At 38.8% G+C, this 20,282-nt stretch overlaps 1 protein-coding gene across 4 annotated transcripts in view; it reads left to right on the top strand.

Moving 5' to 3' along the window:
- The window catches only part of LOC110446821 (transcriptional activator GLI3-like), a 196,667-nt gene extending 179,891 nt beyond the window's left edge, over positions 1 to 16,776 (top strand). For all 4 annotated transcript variants that reach the window (XM_021492136.1, XM_021492133.1, XM_021492135.1 and 1 more), the window contains 11 exons: positions 2,127 to 2,338; positions 2,849 to 2,972; positions 6,091 to 6,248; positions 6,607 to 6,756; positions 7,985 to 8,149; positions 8,498 to 8,656; positions 9,148 to 9,249; positions 12,223 to 12,390; positions 12,610 to 12,739; positions 13,082 to 13,177; positions 13,546 to 16,776. In XM_021492136.1, the coding sequence (XP_021347811.1) occupies positions 2,127 to 2,338; positions 2,849 to 2,972; positions 6,091 to 6,248; positions 6,607 to 6,756; positions 7,985 to 8,149; positions 8,498 to 8,656; positions 9,148 to 9,249; positions 12,223 to 12,390; positions 12,610 to 12,739; positions 13,082 to 13,177; positions 13,546 to 16,160 (4,079 nt within the window). In that variant the 3' untranslated portion in view covers positions 16,161 to 16,776. The remainder of the gene's footprint in view (positions 1 to 2,126; positions 2,339 to 2,848; positions 2,973 to 6,090; positions 6,249 to 6,606; positions 6,757 to 7,984; positions 8,150 to 8,497; positions 8,657 to 9,147; positions 9,250 to 12,222; positions 12,391 to 12,609; positions 12,740 to 13,081; positions 13,178 to 13,545) is intronic.
- Positions 16,777 to 20,282: the final 3,506 nt, after the last annotated feature.

Raw genomic sequence — 20,282 nt, 5'->3', positions numbered from 1 at the left:
TGATTCTTACCCGAAACAGATACCTACTCTGCTCCCATCAAAACCTAGATAACACTTCACCAATAACCTTAGAACTCTCCCGTGTTGGAGATTACTTAATAGGTTGACGCACAGGGCAAAAATACCTCCACAAAATATCAGATGGGTTGATAGACATAAAAACTAATAACCAAAAATTACATTCGGCACATTGGGATACCCCTCCCCCCCGTGGCGTTATGAATTGTACAACAGTTTTGGCGATACCGTCGGCGTACTGAGCTGATGAGCTTCACGTACACATGCAAGCCAACCAGAAAGAGAAGATAGAAACAGGCGGAAAAAAATAGAAATAAAAATGCATAACTGATGCAGATGTGTAGCTATGGGAGTAAGAAAAAGGTTTGAGGTTGCAAATAACACTAACGGAACTGGAGTGTCTCAATTGGTGTGGCTTCATGGGAATCACTGTAGGGGATACAGATGTAGTGAGTTATACTTTATAGTGAAGGGAGTCACTGTAGGGGATACAGATGTAGTGAGTTATACTTTATAGTGAAGGGATTCACTAAAGAGAATGAAGATGTAGAAAATAACAGTTTCTTAACAATAGGAATCGTTGTATGTGAATGAAAAAGTAAGAAGCCAAACTTTTAACACATACCTGGTGTCTTTGTATATTTATGAGATAAATTAGAATTTATGTGTTGATGTATACCATAATTTTAGTTGTCTTGAAGACACAATACAACAAACAAGTTACAGAAGTAGAATTGATTCCATAAAACAGGCAGATGACAAATTACAATTACAGCTTGGTTTGCCCTGAAAGCAAAGTAGAAAACATGATTGTCCTACAATGGAAGTATTACTACATACAATGGAAGTATCACTACATACAATGGAAGTATCACTACATATGATGGAAGTATCACTACATATGATGGAAATGATTCAGTAACAAAAGTAACAAAACGTGGAATAATTGGGGATGTTGAATAGACTAATGTTCACTGATGATACGGTCCTGAAACTAGAATTATCACATCTAATCATTTTAAGATCTTATTTACAAACAAACTAGTCTCACAGTTCTTATTTACAAACAAACTAGTCTCTCTGTTCTTCTTCTAAACATAAGCTAGTCTATCATTTCAAGACCATCAGAGTTGTAAGACTTGTTTGTCAGAGACCCAAAACAAATAATTTGCTGATTTGTAAAATTATTGTGTCTGGATTTGTAACCAGAACTCTTTGATGTGTGGAGGAAAGATAACATACTTGATAAGTAGATGATGTGTTTATATCAGGTTAAGTTCACCCGAACAAAAAGATACATTCGTAAGAATTATATCTCTGGCAGACAACATAAGTGACTGGGTTAGTAGTCAGACGGAGTGCAAGATTATCGGGGAAACAAATACAATGCCAATTTCTGTCATCCTTCTGGTGTATGTATTGTCTCTACACACTGGTATCTGTCTAGTGTGACAGTTTCACCTACTGATAAGATGACTAGAGTAAAGTGATCCCACTGCCAATTTCTGTCATCCTTCTGGTGTATCTATTGTCTCTACACACTGGTATCTGTCTAGTGTGACAGTTTCACCTACTGATAAGATGACTAGAGTAAAGTGATCCCACTGCCAATTTCTGTCATCCTTCTGGTGTATCTATTGTCTCTACACACTGGTATCTGTCTAGTGTGACAGTTTCACCTACTGATAAGATGACTAGAGTAAAGTGATCCCACTGCCAATTTCTGTCATCCTTCTGGTGTATCTATTGTCTCTACACACTGGTATCTGTCTAGTGTGACAGTTTCACCTACTGATAAGATGACTAGAGTAAAGTGATCCCACTGCCAATTTCTGTCATCCTTCTGGTGTATCTATTGTCTCTACACACTGGTATCTGTCTAGTGTGACAGTTTCACCTACTGATAAGATGACTAGATTAAAGTGATCCCACTGTTTTTTCCTTTCGCTCGTTTTGTTTTCTATATTACAGTACTACAGTACTTTTATACAGCAAATAAATGTTCCTTTTGTTTCTGTTACTATATCAAATGCTCTGTTAATATTCTAGTTTTTTGTAATATTATTTAACTGTTGTTTTAACCTGTCAACCCTTTACCTAATTTTCAGCCTCCCTTGGAACTGCGAGTCCCGCCATGCAGCAGATGGGACATGCCATGAACCCCTACATGCGATCAGGACCCAGCAGTATGGCAGGATCCCCTTTCATCTATCCCATGATGCCTCCAATGATGGGGGCCGGGAGAATTCCTCCAGGGACTATTATACCACCTACCTCACATTCACAACCCATTCACCCGCAGCCAAAGCACAACCCACCAGTAAGCACCAACATATTACTGTAGATATTACAACTTTTAATTCTGTTCATCTGCCTCAAATATACCAGCAGTGATAAATCTACATATGAGTCCCAAATCCTATACTCATAAAATTATTTATAGGACTTGAAGAAATTCTGAAAATACTGAAATTTAACATGGTGGGACCAATTGTTTTTAACAGTACAGTTGAAAAGGACCCATGAAAATAAATTGTAGATTGATCACTTCTGGATCACTAGCTGTCAATTAGGAAGTCAGAAATAAAATATCAACCGAAATTATTATTAAATCCATCTTCATGACTATTCATCCCTTTAAAAAAAAAATGGAATTATGATGAATTATTAAAAACATTAAATAAGAAACCAAATTTCATAAAACTGCACTAAAGTGGAGGTGACTTAGCAGCAAAAGTTATTTCATTAGAACAACTTTGAATTTTATTATTTAAGTTTTGCCTGTAATTCATATGAAATGACCTTGACCTTTAAACTGGTTTTGTTTCAGCCCCAGATCTCCACGACAACCAAAGAGGCTGGAAGTAGCGTGGTGAGCAGTAGTACAATAGACAATACCATGGGGGAGAATAAACGGTCGAAAATTAAAAAGGAAGTGGACCTGCCCAGTCTAGGTAAATATAGGTCACTGTCAACATGGCGGATATATCTTTATAATACGACAGAGATCAATTCATGTTGTGTAGGGGTTAGTTTTGTGTGTAGTTGTATTTTATTTATTTTTGTGACTTTATTTTACAAGTATTATTTTTTTGTTTATCTGTGTGATTATTAACTTTGTTGATTTTTGTCTCTTGTTGAGCTTCAAACCACTTGCTAATTAATACAAATACATGCATCTGCAAAATAATAGTGTTTTACTATAGGATGATTAGATTAGGTCATTTTTTTCGGGTATTGATTGTGGGTGTAGCTAATTTAAGGAGAATGTTGAGTAAATTATTCAGCATTATAGTAGATTGTAGGAGGTTTTCACTAACCTGATACAGATCTATACGCCCATCGACACAGTAGATGAGGCACCGGATCTGTGCATAGTGCAGCTAAATACTGGTTTTCACTAGATAGTAATTTTTTGGAATTTTAATTATCTTCTTTGTGGTATTTTAGGAAATCGATTAGACAATTGTTTTGAACAGATAAACTTCTCTTTTGACAGAGGCGCCAATCACTGTTTTCTTAAACAACTCTTGCTACATTTACTTATTTTTAACAATATTGTATGTTATAATAAAAAGGCTGAGGATCGTTTTGCAGATTGGTTTTCAAGAAATTATTTGATATAGATAAACAGGAACTGTTAATGTGTTTATTGTATACATCCCCCCCCCCCCTAACCTTCACAATTTGAGATGATGGTCTTTCTTAACTTAGCCCTGGCTTGGTTAGTCTAGAGCCAACAACCTTTGTATTTTCATGATTTCTTAAGTTTGATGAATTTAATTGACCAACAAAATGTTCTTGCCAATAATTCAGTTTCTAAGAATTGGATGTATATAAAATTTGTTAGAGATAGTCATCAAACTCTGTGAGTCCATCAACACCTGGGCAGTAAATATGTTTACTTCTATAAGTACAAATATGTTTCAATTACATTTAAATACCTGTTTTTTTATTCCTGATGGAGAAAACCGACCCATCCTAGCATCCTATGTTGTTAAGGAATTTTAAATGATGAATGAGAAAGGAGGATTGAAGTGAATTTTATGTCAAAATAATCAAAGAAAGATCAAGACTAAAAGGCAGCCTCCAGGCAAATTCAAACACTCGTGTGTAACTGTATACTTCATTGGCAGGCTTGATGGCCCAGCTCCTTGTAACAAGACACTTGATTGGCTGATTAGTTTGATGGAAAGGAGTGAAAATTTCAGGTCATCTCATTGGCAAGGAATGTTTTTCTGAAAATTTATGAGTATGATTTATGATATCAGCTTGCTCTCCCCTTTGTAAAATGGAATTGTCTAGTTTAATACTAGGAGAGTTTTCTTAGGAAGAGAATGTTTTCGGAACATTAATATCAGCGGATAACACATACAGTGTGTAAAGACGCACTTCCTTGGTGTCATCGGTTTGCTGGTATTTGTCATATTTCATTTATCATATAAAAGTGTTTTTATCAAAAACAACAATAATGAAATGTGACGGGCCATAAAACACAATATCTATGATAAAGAAATATATATAGCTATTAAGTAAATTGAAAGGTTGCTTAAAAGCATGAAAAAAAGTACACCAGTACTATGTTTATGTGTAAAAGGAGTTACCTACCATCATTCACAAAGCAGTCTAGAGGTGCAGGACATATTATGTCTAGCATCTAATGTAATTCTAGATGAAGTAATTCTGAGCTTGCTGGCACGAAATGATGAATAGGTTTTAAATTATACTGTTGTAAGATACACACTCCGATAGATTTTCCCGACTTCATGGTTAATGGCTCCCCTTGAATTTCCACCTGCTTTCATGTCGATCAAATTCTTGAAAACATGTCCATATCTGATTAAAGCTCCCCTGTCAGTGAGAAGCTGATTTCATGCTGCGGAAAGAACCAAATATGATATTTATGTATCCGCAAACAAGAATAATTTTTTTTACAGAAAGCTTATCACTGATATTGAGGGGCTACATTACCAATCCTCTATACCACAGGCCAAGCTGAGAGCCATACACACTTGTTAACAAGTCTCGTATTCTGTTTATCACATGATGAAACAGAGATGTACAATGTTTTAAAAAATGAGATCACACTCTGTCAGATAGCCTTAGCCTCCCACACACAAAACAAGTATTTAACCAACAAATTTCAAAACAGTTTCATTATGAAATAAATACAATTCCATGACATGTAGTAATGTTACTAACAGCAACTCTCAGTAAGGTTACTAACAGCAACTCCCAGTAAGGTGACTAACAGCAACTCCCAGTAAGGTTACTAACAGCACCTCTCAGTAAGGTTACTAACAGCAACTCCCAGTAAGGTGACTAACAGCAAACCTCAGTAAGGTTACTAACAGCAACTCCCAGTAAGGTTAATAACAGCAACTCCCAGTAAGGTTACTAACAGCACCTCTCAGTAAGGTTACTAACAGCAACTCCCAGTAAGGTTTCTAACAGCAAACCTCAGTAAGGTTACTTACAGCAACTCCCAGTAAGGTTACTAACAGCAACCCTCAGTAAGGTTACTTACTGCAACTCCCAGTAAGGTTACTAACAGCAACACCCAGTAAGGTTACTAACAGCAAACCTCAGTAAGGTTACTTACTGCAACTCCCAGTAAGGTTACTAAAGGCAACTCTCAGTAAGGTTACTTACAGCAACTCCCAGTAAGGTTACTAACAGCAACTCCCAGTAAGGTTACTAACAGCAACTCCCAGTAAGGTTACTAACAGCAACTCCCAGTAAGGTTACTAACAGCAACTCCCAGTAAGGTTACTAACAGCAAACCTCAGTAAGGTTACTAACATCAACTTCTACTAAGGTTACTTACAGCATCTCTCAGTAAGGTTTCTGTTGGCAACCTTACAGCACAAAACAGATTGCATTAATATAAAAACTATAATGGGTTGATTCTGTTTGAAAACAAATATTTCCCTATAGATTAGATCCAACTTAATTTCAGGATTGTTTTATTTTTATTTTTATTTTTCTTCATAGTTTGATGAACTTCTTGTCTTGCTTTTCATCTTGAATAAACTTTTCAAGTTCATTGTATTCAATTTATCTATATTTCAGGAGATGATCTCCATGATGAAGACGATGAGAAACACAATGGAGAGGGAATGGAGAAGGCAGGACATATCCCCGTGGAGGGGGAACCAGATTTCATAGAGACCAATTGTCACTGGATAGGCTGTAACTGCGAGTATGAGACTCAGGACGAACTAGTCAAGGTACTTATACCATCATCTACATCAGCTAGCTATATTAAGATCCAATAAGCTATATTTAGATTCAGTTAGCTCACATTCAGATTCATGAAGCTTGTAATTATATTCAATTAGTCACATTTAGTTTTCTACAGCTTATTTTCAGATTCAAGAAGCTCATATTCCTGAGCCAATTTAACCTCAAATTTAAAGTAATTCAGCATAAATTCAATCAAATCACATGTATTTGGCTCATTTTGCATTCAATCAGCTAAAACTTCTCCATTTTCTACAGTATAGGGAAATCACATTTGTAAATTTCTTTAATCTTTAAGTCTATTTTTTAATTATTTTCAAAGATATTATTTCCTTTTCATTACAGCATATCAATATTGATCATATCCAAGCTAATAAGAAGTCGTTTGTATGTCGATGGGTCGAGTGTTCACGAGAGGCAAAACCATTCAAGGCTCAGTACATGTTGGTTGTACATATGCGCAGACATACGGGAGAAAAACCGCACAAGTGTACAGTAAGTATTCTCTACTTTGTCAGGGGATCACCTGTCTATAAGGGTCACACAAGTGTACAGTAAGTATTCTCTACTTTGACAGGGGGTCACCTGTCTATAAGGGTCACACAAGTGTACAGTAAGTATTCTCTACTTTGTCAGGGGTCATCTGACTATAAGAGTCACACAAGTGTACAGTAAGTATTCTCTACTTTGTCAAGGGATCACCTGTCTATAAGGGTCACACAAGTGTACAGTAAGTATTCTCTACTTTGTCAGGGGATCACCTGTCTATAAGGGTCACACAAGTGTACAGTAAGTATTCTCTACTTTGTCAGGGGGTCACCTGTCTATAAGGGTCACACAAGTGTACAGTAAGTATTCTCTACTTTGTCAGGGGTCATCTGACTATAAGAGTCACACAAGTGTACAGTAAGTATTCTCTACTTTGTCAAGGGATCACCTGTCTATAAGGGTCACACAAGTGTACAGTAAGTATTCTCTACTTTGTCAGGGGACATCTGACTATAAGAGTCACACAAGTGTACAGTAAGTATTCTCTACTTTGTCAAGGGATCACCTGTCTATAAGGGTCACACAAGTGTACAGTAAGTATTCTCTACTTTGTCAAGGGATCACCTGTCTATAAGGGTCACACAAGTATACAGTAAGTATTCTCTACTTTGTCAGGTGGTCACCTGTCTATAAGGGTCACACAAGTGTATAGTAAGTATTCTCTACTTTGTCAGGGGTCATCTGTCTATAAGGGTCACACAAGTGTACAGTAAGTATTCTCTACTTTGTCAGGGGTCACCTGTCTATAAGGGCCACACAAGTTACAGTAAGTTTTCTCTACTTTGTCAGGGGTCACCTGTCTATAAGGGTCACACAAGTGTATAGTAAGTATTCTCTACTTTGTCAGGGGTCACCTGTCTTTAAGGGTCACACAAGTGTACAGTAAGTATTCTCTACTTTGTCAGGGGATCACCTGTATATAAGGGTCACACAAGTGTACAGTAAGTATTCTCTACTTTGTCAAGGGATCACCTGTCTATAAGGGTCACACAAGTATACAGTAAGTATTCTCTACTTTGTCAGGGGGTCATCTACATATGTTCAATGTATTAGCCAATTTCATTGTTGTATTCTTATTATGGTAGCGTCTTAATATAATTTTTCTCAATAAATAGAACCCTGAGAATTGAAAAAAAACAATTTTTGACAATTTTTATTATTATTTTGTTTACAGTTTGAGGGATGTAATAAAGCTTATTCTCGGTTAGAAAACTTGAAGACACATCTGCGCTCACATACGGGAGAGAAACCATACATGTGTGAATACCCAGGCTGTACGAAAGCTTTCAGCAACGCCTCGGACCGAGCCAAGCATCAAAATCGTACTCACTCAAACGCAGTAAGTACTAGATTCTTCTTCTGCAGAGGTGGACAAAACATCTATACAGAATAGGTTGCATTTTGACTTAAATTTTAAACTATTTCTGTCAGGAATGATTTGTGTCATCATTTCAGAAACAACCAACATCAATTTAACATAATATTACATGGATTTGCAACAGTAAAACCCTCATAATCTATAATTGGTCAAGACCAAACAGTCTTAGCTCTCAGGATAACAGAAATCTCGGGGATATTTGAATTATACAAATTCTTCTGTATTTATCAAAGTCTCTTCCAATTTTTACATTTATAAAGGCTGAAAGCATCTATGTAACTGTAAATGGTATTGACTTGTTGTCACCAGAAACCCTACGTGTGTAAAGCAATGGGATGTACAAAGCGTTACACTGACCCCAGCTCGCTACGGAAACATGTGAAAACTGTTCACGGTCCAGACTTCTACGCAAACAAGAAACACAAAGGAGACGGCTGTAAACAGGAGAGGAATATGGAATCAGACCAGGTAAATATGGAATCAGACCAGGTAAATATGGAATCGGTCCAGGTAAATATGGAATCAGACCAGGTAAATATGGAATCAGTCTAGGTAATGTTTGCTCTTTTAATATTTGGTAAAACATTCAATCTCAAAGAGAGCTCAAACACCTACCGTCTAATACAATTACAGGGGGATCGAGATCCAATGTCCAATCAACGGTAGTCTCCATAGAAGTTCAGCATCTCCAAGTTGATGGATTCTTTAAATAGAATCACTAGTCCGGCCATAGAACAATAGCATCACTAGTCCAGCCATAGAACAATAGAATCACTAGTCCGGCCATAGAACAATAGAATCACTAATGAGAAGAGATGACCATGACAACATCCACTGGGACATCAGCAAGTTTAATCCAGTGTTTACATGTTTCAGAACAACATACAATTTTCAAAATATATATTACAATTAGCTTTTTGGTGTAAGGGAGATAACTCTACTATAATTTTCTGCTGCAGGATCAAGACAAAAAGGATGATAACAGCACAAAGAAAATGGAGGAGTGCCTTACTGTCACACCACTACATGCTGCCATGTCAGGGGAGAGGAGGCGGTCACAAGTAAGTATGGGATGGGTGGAGGAAAGGAGGCCGTCAAAATTATGTTTGAGTGGGGTAGGAAAAAGGAGGATCTGTATAGGGAGGATGGGGTAACATGTGATTATGGGTAAGGGAGAGGACATGGTTACAGATATGTAGGGGTAGTGGGCACAGGCAAGTGAGAGAAGGCACTTATAGCTATGTAGGGGTAGTGGTCACAGGCAAGTGAGAGAAGGCACTTATAGATATGTAGGGGTAGTGGGCACAGGCAAGTGAGAGAAGGCACTTATAGATATGTAGGGGTAGTGGGCACAGGCAAGTGAGAGAAGGCACTTATAGATATGTAGGGGTAGTGGGCACAGGCAAGTGAGAGAAGGCACTTATAGATATGTAGGGGTAGTGGGCACAGGCAAGTGAGAGAAGGCACTTATAGATATGTAGGGGTAGTGGGCACAGGCAAGTGAGAGAAGGCACTTATAGATATGTAGGGGTAGTGGGCACAGGCAAGTGAGAGAAGGCACTTATAGATATGTAGGGGTAGTGGGCACAGGCAAGTGAGAGAAGGCACTTATAGATATGTAGGGGTAGTGGGCACAGGCAAGTGAGAGAAGGCACTTATAGATATGTAGGGGTAGTGGGCACAGGCAAGTGAGAGAAGGCACTTATAGATATGTAGGGGTAGTGGGCACAGGCAAGTGAGAGAAGGCACTTATAGATATGTAGGGGTAGTGGGCACAGGCAAGTGAGAGAAGGCACTTATAGATATGTAGGGGTAGTGGGCACAGGCAAGTGAGAGAAGGCACTTATAGATATGTAGGGGTAGTGGGCACAGGCAAGTGAGAGAAGGCACTTATAGATATGTAGGGGTAGTGGGCACAGGCAAGTGAGAGAAGGCACTTATAGATATGTAGGGGTAGTGGGCACAGGCAAGTGAGAGAAGGCACTTATAGATATGTAGGGGTAGTGGGCACAGGCAAGTGAGAGAAGGCACTTATAGATATGTAGGGGTAGTGGGCACAGGCAAGTGAGAGAAGGCACTTATAGATATGTAGGGGTAGTGGGCACAGGCAAGTGAGAGAAGGCACTTATAGATATGTAGGGGTAGTGGGCACAGGCAAGTGAGAGAAGGCACTTATAGATATGTAGGGGTAGTGGGCACAGGCAAGTGAGAGAAGGCACTTATAGATATGTAGGGGTAGTGGGCACAGGCAAGTGAGAGAAGGCACTTATAGATATGTAGGGGTAGTGGGCACAGGCAAGTGAGAGAAGGCACTTATAGATATGTAGGGGTAGTGGGCACAGGCAAGTGAGAGAAGGCACTTATAGATATGTAGGGGTAGTGGGCACAGGCAAGTGAGAGAAGGCACTTATAGATATGTAGGGGTAGTGGGCACAGGCAAGTGAGAGAAGGCACTTATAGATATGTAGGGGTAGTGGGCACAGGCAAGTGAGAGAAGGCACTTATAGATATGTAGGGGTAGTGGGCACAGGCAAGTGAGAGAAGGCACTTATAGATATGTAGGGGTAGTGGGCACAGGCAAGTGAGAGAAGGCACTTATAGATATGTAGGGGTAGTGGGCACAGGCAAGTGAGAGAAGGCACTTATAGATATGTAGGGGTAGTGGGCACAGGCAAGTGAGAGAAGGCACTTATAGATATGTAGGGGTAGTGGGCACAGGCAAGTGAGAGAAGGCACTTATAGATATGTAGGGGTAGTGGGCACAGGCAAGTGAGAGAAGGCACTTATAGATATGTAGGGGTAGTGGGCACAGGCAAGTGAGAGAAGGCACTTATAGATATGTAGGGGTAGTGGGCACAGGCAAGTGAGAGAAGGCACTTATAGATATGTAGGGGTAGTGGGCACAGGCAAGTGAGAGAAGGCACTTATAGATATGTAGGGGTAGTGGGCACAGGCAAGTGAGAGAAGGCACTTATAGATATGTAGGGGTAGTGGGCACAGGCAAGTGAGAGAAGGCACTTATAGATATGTAGGGGTAGTGGGCACAGGCAAGTGAGAGAAGGCACTTATAGATATGTAGGGGTAGTGGGCACAGGCAAGTGAGAGAAGGCACTTATAGATATGTAGGGGTAGTGGGCACAGGCAAGTGAGAGAAGGCACTTATAGATATGTAGGGGTAGTGGGCACAGGCAAGTGAGAGAAGGCACTTATAGATATGTAGGGGTAGTGGGCACAGGCAAGTGAGAGAAGGCACTTATAGATATGTAGGGGTAGTGGGCACAGGCAAGTGAGAGAAGGCACTTATAGATATGTAGGGGTAGTGGGCACAGGCAAGTGAGAGAAGGCACTTATAGATATGTAGGGGTAGTGGGCACAGGCAAGTGAGAGAAGGCACTTATAGATATGTAGGGGTAGTGGGCACAGGCAAGTGAGAGAAGGCACTTATAGATATGTAGGGGTAGTGGGCACAGGCAAGTGAGAGAAGGCACTTATAGATATGTAGGGGTAGTGGGCACAGGCAAGTGAGAGAAGGCACTTATAGATATGTAGGGGTAGTGGGCACAGGCAAGTGAGAGAAGGCACTTATAGATATGTAGGGGTAGTGGGCACAGGCAAGTGAGAGAAGGCACTTATAGATATGTAGGGGTAGTGGGCACAGGCAAGTGAGAGAAGGCACTTATAGATATGTAGGGGTAGTGGTCACAGGCAAGTGAGAGAAGGCACTTATAGATATGTAGGGGTATTGGGCACAGGCAAGTGAGAGAAGGCACTTATAGATATGTAGGGGTAGTGGGCACAGGCAAGTGAGAGAAGGCACTTATAGATGAATAGGGTATTTTCAATATTACTCTTGGTAATACTTCCCAGCTCTAATAGATACAAGAATGTCTGTATTTCTTTGCTTGGAATCATTGCACAACATAAAAATAAATGATTTAATAGTTAGTAGACAGACAAACTTTTACATTGTATTTTGAACTAGTAAGATTGTACATGAAATAAAACAAATCTACAAGGTATATTTCTGTTTACAGGACAATGTTGGTAACACTTTATCACAGCAGCAGCCGTCGCCCCAGAGCAGTCCCGAGGTGAATGTCACCAACTCCATACAGCCGGATATAATAGAGGAACATGTTGGGTCCGGCACTCAGGTTACTCTGGAAGAAGAAGTGGACATCCCTGAACCAGAGGAGGCTGATGTAGGTCTACAGTATACGTATATACTGCTCTATTGTATTAACTGTGTTGTTTTACACTATTCAGAGTTGTCACTCTCCCATATGTTGAGAATCTGCTATGAATTTGCGTCCATAATAATATGGTTCTGCTGTATATGTCAAGCTAACAATGAATGAACATAGTCAGCTTCCACATCAAAAAATGTTTCTGTGGTTAACTGTATCATTGTATGTCGACAGGTGCCGGGAGGCGGGACAGGGACAGTGATCGCCCGTAACAACCGTCTCAATGTGGCTCATCAGAACCGTCTCAAAGGGAAAATGGTTGGGAAAAACAATTCCAACTTACCTCAGATTCCTGGTAATAACAGTAAGTACCCAGTTATTAGGTTTATCACTGCAGTGTCATCTTTGTTGTGTCAGTCTACCCAGCTGTAAAAATAGGTACAAACATTCTGGGAAGTATTGTTTTGAAAGACTGATGTCCTCTTAAAGGGATGTAAATATATTTTCAGCTTCTAGCACTACAAAAACTTGATTGAGCTCCACTTCTATGACATTTATTTTGGCTCAATAGGACTCTTTTTAATCCAGATCTTATATTTTACTTTAATTAAGGACACACATCACAATGTACTATTGATCTTAAGTAACTTTATATCCTGTTTAAATTTGACTTTCAAAGATACAATATTAATATTTTTCCCCCCAGATAATCGGATCAACAGCCAGACATCACTAACAGATATGTCAAACAAGACTTCTCAAGTTAAAAATCCACAACTCAAGAGAATCATGGATCTCAATGGTAAGTAGACTGATAGCAATTGTATTAGCCCTCAGTATGTTCTACAATTCATCCACTTTTTCAAGTGGAAAGATGATGTCTTGCATAAATTCATACAAATTTCTTAATTTTTGTCAATTACTTCACATTTTTAAAAGGATTAAATTGTGCATCATTGTGTTTCATGTCCATAGTGAAAGCAATAGGTACAGTATTTAGATAAGTGATCACGTTTTGGAAGTGGGAAAATGATTGACATAATTTCAGAAATCATGTCACATTTACTGCCTAGTTTACAAAAATTTGTATCTGCAGTTAGTTAAAATTGTGTCCCATAAGATCAAAATCATATAAATATTTTTCCTGTACGCTGTTTCCATCTGCTCTAGGTCATGGGGACAAGCCATTGCCAGGTTACCTGGGAGGAAGTCGCCGTGACAGCAATACAAGTACAATCAGCTCCTATCTCAGTAGTATGAGATCGGATGCCAGTCCGTGTTTCCCATTTGGCAGCAAATTCTCGAGTCGGCGATCGAGTGAAGCCTCACAGTTCAGCGAACGTCTCAGCATTACAAACTCTCCTTACGAGTATGACATTACGGGGAATATACCACATCATGGCCCACATTGTGGTTCTAGTCGACGGTCCAGCGAGGCCAGTAACATCAGTAATGTAGCCGCACAGCTACAGAAAGCACATCTTGGTAGCAACCCCAGCCTCATAGTTCAGTCCCAAGCCATGCCTCTACGTAGTCCCTCCAGTAAGTATTCCAGCGAGCGGCTGGCACGATTCTTGGCTGCTCGGAATGATTTGGATGGTGCACGAACAAGTACGCCTTGTCGCACACCACTACCTCACGAAATCCCCAACAGGGATGTGCGCAGGTACAGTGACCCCGTGCGAACTCTTGACCCCAACTTCAGTGTACTGAAGAGACTACAAAGGTTTCATAGTTTAAATATGATGAAACCCCTCCCTGTGCCTCAGTCCATGAAAAGTCTGTTGAGCAAGACTGGGTCAAATAACACGTTCCATTCTTCAAGGAGTAGTATTATGACAGATCATAGTCTTGCAGAAAATGAGGAATGGTCACCTGGTGGTCAAAATGACGGAAGTATGGACACAGACATTGAGGCAGCGCTCATGGAGAAAATGTTGGAGGATAATGAGGATATGATTATACCAGATGATATGAGGAGATTCTTAAATGAAAGGTATGGAAATCTGTTAGGGGTAGATTCTGTGGTACCTGAGAATGATGAACAGCCAATGACGAGGGGCAACAATGTTCCCAACTCAAATCAAGATGTTAGGTCAATGGAATCGTACTCAAATCAAGCAACCCCCATGCCAGATAATATGAATGACATGCAGCACTCTCCTGGTTACTATGGAAACCAAGGAGGAATGAACCCATCACAACAGCAAGGCATGGCATTCAACAATGGAGGGAACACCCAACAATTCAATCAGGGACAAATGTGTAGTGGTGGCCCGATGCCACAAAACATGCAGCAACCAATGCCACCCAATATGGGACAGGGTGGCATGCCCAATCAGCAGGGCTTGCCACCAAACATGCAGGTGAATCAGATGTGGCCTCAGGGTTGTCCACCTAATTATAACAATATGCCACCAGGAATGCAAGGTAACAACCCCTCACAGTTACCTCAGGGACAGAGTGGCAACATGATGTCACAAAACATGCCACCACCTCAAACAAGTGGCAACATGATGCAACCACCTGTGAGTGGTGGTATGCAACCTCCATCAAAGGGTGGCCAGCAGATGATGCAGTCACACCAAGCCCAGACAGGAATCCCTATGATGAATAATCATATACCACACCCTCCTGGTAGCCAGCAGATGGCACAGGGGGTGTCAATGCCACCAGGTGGTCCGATGGCTCCGCAACAACGAAACATGGGACCTATGCCAAATATGCAACATGGGAATCGAGTGATGAACAACATGAATGGTGGCAACATGAACCAGTGGCAGGGGAGTAATAACGGACAGAGTGGCATGAGCCCTATGCAGCAGGGGCAGATGCCACAAGGTCCAATGCCACAGCAGCAGTACATGCCTCACCCACCCAACATGAACAAGCAGCAAGGCATGCAGTCGAACATGTCTCCAAACATGTCTCCAAACATGCCGCCCTCAAACATGCAGCCTATGCCACCCAACATGCAGCAAAGTATGCCACCCAACATGCAGCATGCACCGAGGCCACCACCATCAAGTAAACAGGAGCGCGACAGTCCACAAGTTCAAGTTCCCCATATCAGCACATCACAGATTCCATCTAAAAACAAGGCAGCCGGTCGTAATCACATGATCATGCGTCAACATCAACATCAGATGATGGTCAATCAGAACATGTATAACAACAATCAGATGTACCCACCACCGATGGGCAACATGATGGAAGGCTACGGAGGCAACATGTACAATAACATGGGACAAAATAACATGGTCATGCCCCCTATGTACCCCCAACAGAACATGAACATGGCCCCTCATCCCCCACAAGGGCCTCAACCCAAACCTGGGGGTCAACAACCTCAGCCCCCACCGATGTCCCAACAGCAACACAATCAGCAAGTCAAACCAAACATTTATCAACAACAGAATGCCTCCCAGCAGCCCCCTACATCCGGGGGTGCATACCCAAACCCCCTTGAAATGTCCCCAGGGTGCAATCAAGTCACAAGCTCGACAGATCGCAAGGAAATCACTGCTCCGCCCATTGAGGAATTCATGGAGAACATTAATTCCATTTCCTCAGAAAATCTCTTGGATAATATCAGTTCAATATCTACGGAGAACATCAATAATAATATGTATACGCCTACTGCCATGAGTCAAAGATCTGCATCTCAAACATCATCACGCTATAATCCACAGTCATTGCCCGCCAATAACATGGTAGTGAACGATATGAGCTCAGTGTTGACACAGCTAGCCGAGGAGAATAAATACCTAAGTATGCGTCACTGATGATAATTGTGGAACTATTTGTGTTACCGTTTGTGTAAAGTTCTCCACTGGATGTTTTGACCATTTCTTCTGGACACTAATTGGAATTAAGTATAGAAGTATTGGCATATCATTGCTAAAGTGTGTCATCAACTCCAGTTTAGTTTCTCAAAAATACAAAAAGTATGACTTTGAAGAAATGTTACATATTTTCAAAGCTTTGATAGAGACTGACATTTCATAGTTCATTTTCTTCATCATCATAATTGTGCCAGGATTAGTGAATTTTTACAATCATACAGATTTCTGTGAATTCTAGGATAGTAATCAAGTATGATTGACAGGTGCATGAAGATATATATATTATGTGACTAGTGAAACTGGAAGTTCAAAAGTGCTAAATATCATACATGTATATTCTCATAGTTCTCACCCAAGTGAGGTTTTATCATCTGTGGAAGTTATTGTGTGTCTGGTATACACAAGTGTGGTGTCGTTTATACACTCTGGAGGAGAAAATAATCTCAGTTGTTTTGCTCAGTGCTAGCATTGTGATTTTTATGTCACAGTGACCTACTTACATGTAAAGTGACCTATATTGTATATTTGTTGATGAACTATTATAAATCTGTGTATTGTTTAATATCGGTTAAAATGTAAAATTATGAACAAATTTTTAAACAAGATACATATGTATGTTTTTGAAGCAGTGTATTTACTTATCTACTCTTAAAGGGAAAAAACTCAAGCACAGGAAGTAAAGATTTATAATATGTGATTATAAATATACACCAATAAAACAGCTTCCGTATGATTGTTTCTTAATGTCTGGTTAAGTGCTTACCACTTTTGGAGACAAGTATATATTTATCTTTCATATACATATCTTTGATTTAAAAGTAGATTTGATTCTAGAATGTGAATTAGGATTATTGTGTACTCTTTCCCAGTGTAACTGGTGATTCTAAAAATAAAGCACTGTTTTCTTTCAAAAAGATAAGGTGTGAAGCTAATGTGAAATTTTGAGAGATTTGAGCTTAATAAGTGTTCTGTATATACAGTACATAGGTCTAATGATGATCTCCACATGACTAATTCCATCACCTCATCTTGTATGTTTAAACTGTTTCCCTCTTGATTTAACGTGACATTCAAAGTTGTGTAGTTAATATCAGGACAATAACTGACAATACAAGGCTATATCAGGACAACAACTGACAATACAAAGCTGTATCACGACAATAACTGACAATACAAATCTGTATCAGGACAATAACTAACAAAACAAGGCGATATCAGGACAATAACTGACAATACAAGGCCGTATCGGGACAATAACTGACAATACAAGCCTGTATCAGGACAATAACTAACAAAACAAGTCTATATCAGGACAATAACTAACAAAACAAGTCTATATCAGGACAATAACTGACGATACAAGGCTGTATCAGGAAAATAACTGACAATACAAGGCTGGATCAGGACAATAACTGACAAAACAAGGCTATATCAGGACGATAACTGACAATACAAGGCTATATCAGGACAACAACTGACAATACAAAGCTGTATGAGGACAATAACTCACAATACAAGGCTATATCAGGACAATAACTAACAAAACAAGTCTATATCAGGACAATAACTAACAAAACAAGTCTATATCAGGACAATAACTAACAAAACAAGGCCATATCAGGACAATAACTGGCAATACAAGGCTGTATCAGTACAATAACTGACAATACAAATCTGTATCAGGACAATAACTGACGATACAAGGCTGTATCAGGAAAATAACTGACAATACAAGGCTGTATCAGGACAATAACTGACAATACAAGGCTGTATTAAGGATAAATAATGTGCATTTCCTCTCCACAACAGTTCCAAGCAAAATACCTGTGAAGTACATTTAATGAAAAATAATTAGGACTTAAAAGTTTAATTGATAAATTTAACAGATACACATGTATAGGCGAATCAATGAAAAGGAATTCTTCTTACACAAACTAGGAAGTGTAAGGGAGATTAAACACAAATCCTGGAGTGTAAGAGTAACACTCTCCCACAAACCAAGAAGTGTAAGGGAGATTATACACAAATCCTGGAGTGTAATAATAACACTCTCACACAAACCAAAAAGTGTAAGGAAGCTTACTATTACAGAAATGAAAAGTTGTAATTACATTTTCAAGAGGTTAAATGTATTTCTTTAAAAAAAATGGAGTTGAGAGGACTGGTTGATGAAATAAGAAATAGCTCTGGTGTTATTGGTGCTTTACATTAATGTTTTTCTTATATTTTACTTCAGTTCTCATCAATGTGCCTTATTTAGCAATATATATCCTGAATTAAAACCTTGTGTTTCAAACAAAATAATGGAAGTTTTTCTGTAGCTTTAATTTGTTTCCTCATGTTAGCCCACCATAACATGCCTTAAGTATAATGAAAGTGCTATACTTCTGTTATAAATGGAAGTCACTGTTATCTGTCGAGGGGAATGGTAGGATTACAACTTCTGTCAGTACATTCGTAGAAACAGTTGGTGCATGGTAGACTTTGTATACAGTTGACAATAGAATGAGATTTTATTTACTAAACGAGAATTTAGTTTTACTATTTTATTTTTATCCTTAAAATATCTTAGATTGTAATTAATGTCCACTGATTTTATTGGACATTCTAATACTCAGTTAAGCTTCAGTTAACGCATTTACAAAGAATAGCTCTTTTAAGAGTTATTCCCCTTCGACCTATCTTTATCTATAAAGTTTTATTTGAAATATGAAACATTATGAAATGATATTTTAAAGACAAATTTGTCATTCAATCAGTTTTATCCTATTTTCCATGTTTTATTGACTTTCCTGAGGGTAATTGTTTTTGTTTGTTTAAAAGTTAATTCTTAATAAACTGCATAGTGCTATATATTTTTATGTAATTTTACTGTATAGCATTTGAATTTTGCTTGGTTAAACTTTCCAGAGTAACATGCAGGATTTTCAAAATCATGGAGTCAATTTTCATTGTTTCAACATCATGTAACACTTAACAATCAAAGGTCCTAACTGACCAGCTATCAGAAGGACAATTACTCATTCACCCCTGAAGACACATTTGAACTCTTCCAATTCAAATGTTGGAATAGTTCATTATAAAATTGCAGGGGTGAATGAGTTAACATTGCGTGGTGTATGTTTTGTAAGCATTATCACACTGTTATCAATAGGGTTGATCGCCTCTGTGAAATCTAAGTGTTATACAGCATTAGAAGTTTAGGAGACCAATGCTATACTTAGATCCTAGATCAGTCAGATATTAGAAATAAAATTTCAACCATACTGTATTTCCTTCAGAGAAACAATGATATGTTATGTGTACTGTAGATTACTTGTCATATTTTTGTTTTCATGGAATAAAAATAAATTTAGAATAAATTGTTTATATTCGACTGCATGTTCATTGTATATAAAAAACCACATATTTCCATCATACTTGTCAAGTTCATAGTAATTTCTATACCATGTTTCCGTCCACGTTTCCAGCCTTTGATGTATTCGACTATTTCACTTTACACTTTAAAGACAAATCCTGTTAAATTTTCATTTTAAAGTCAAAACACACATTCTTCATTTTTTTTTTTTTTTTTTTCATCCATCTAGAAAACTTTTATTTTAAAAAAAATGTGTTTTAATATAAGTTTTTCTGAATAAACTTCATCAAGAGACCTGGTCTAGTACTACATCCTGAACTGTGTATTGTGCAGCTCCAAATATATCAAAATAGTCAAATATCTTCCAAGGTTCAGTGGTTCAAAGCAAAGTCAGACATTCACAGAAATTTGTTAAGTTTTATCATTTTTGTCAAATATGTTAAGTCCCCATAGTTTTTGGTTCATGCTCACTGGAATCTTAATACATCAACTGCATTTAGGTATGAAAACTATAGTTTACTCGAGAATAACGAAATCTTTTACCCCTTTAGGGGTGAGATAGGAGAACCCTCAGGGGAAGATTCTGAAGTTGGCAAACACTCAGCAAGCCTTGTGTTTGCCAAGTTAAGAATCCGAGTTTCTCCACATTTCACCTCAAGGGTGTGGATGATTCTTTTTCTCCTGCCTTGTTAACTCTGTTACAT

Source organism: Mizuhopecten yessoensis, unplaced genomic scaffold (assembly GCF_002113885.1).
Source record: "Mizuhopecten yessoensis strain PY_sf001 unplaced genomic scaffold, ASM211388v2 scaffold3011, whole genome shotgun sequence".
In the NCBI taxonomy this organism is placed as follows: Eukaryota; Metazoa; Mollusca; class Bivalvia; order Pectinida; family Pectinidae; genus Mizuhopecten; species Mizuhopecten yessoensis.
The sequence above is the reverse complement of the archived record's forward strand: the minus strand, read 5'-3'. Positions and strand labels throughout refer to the sequence as shown.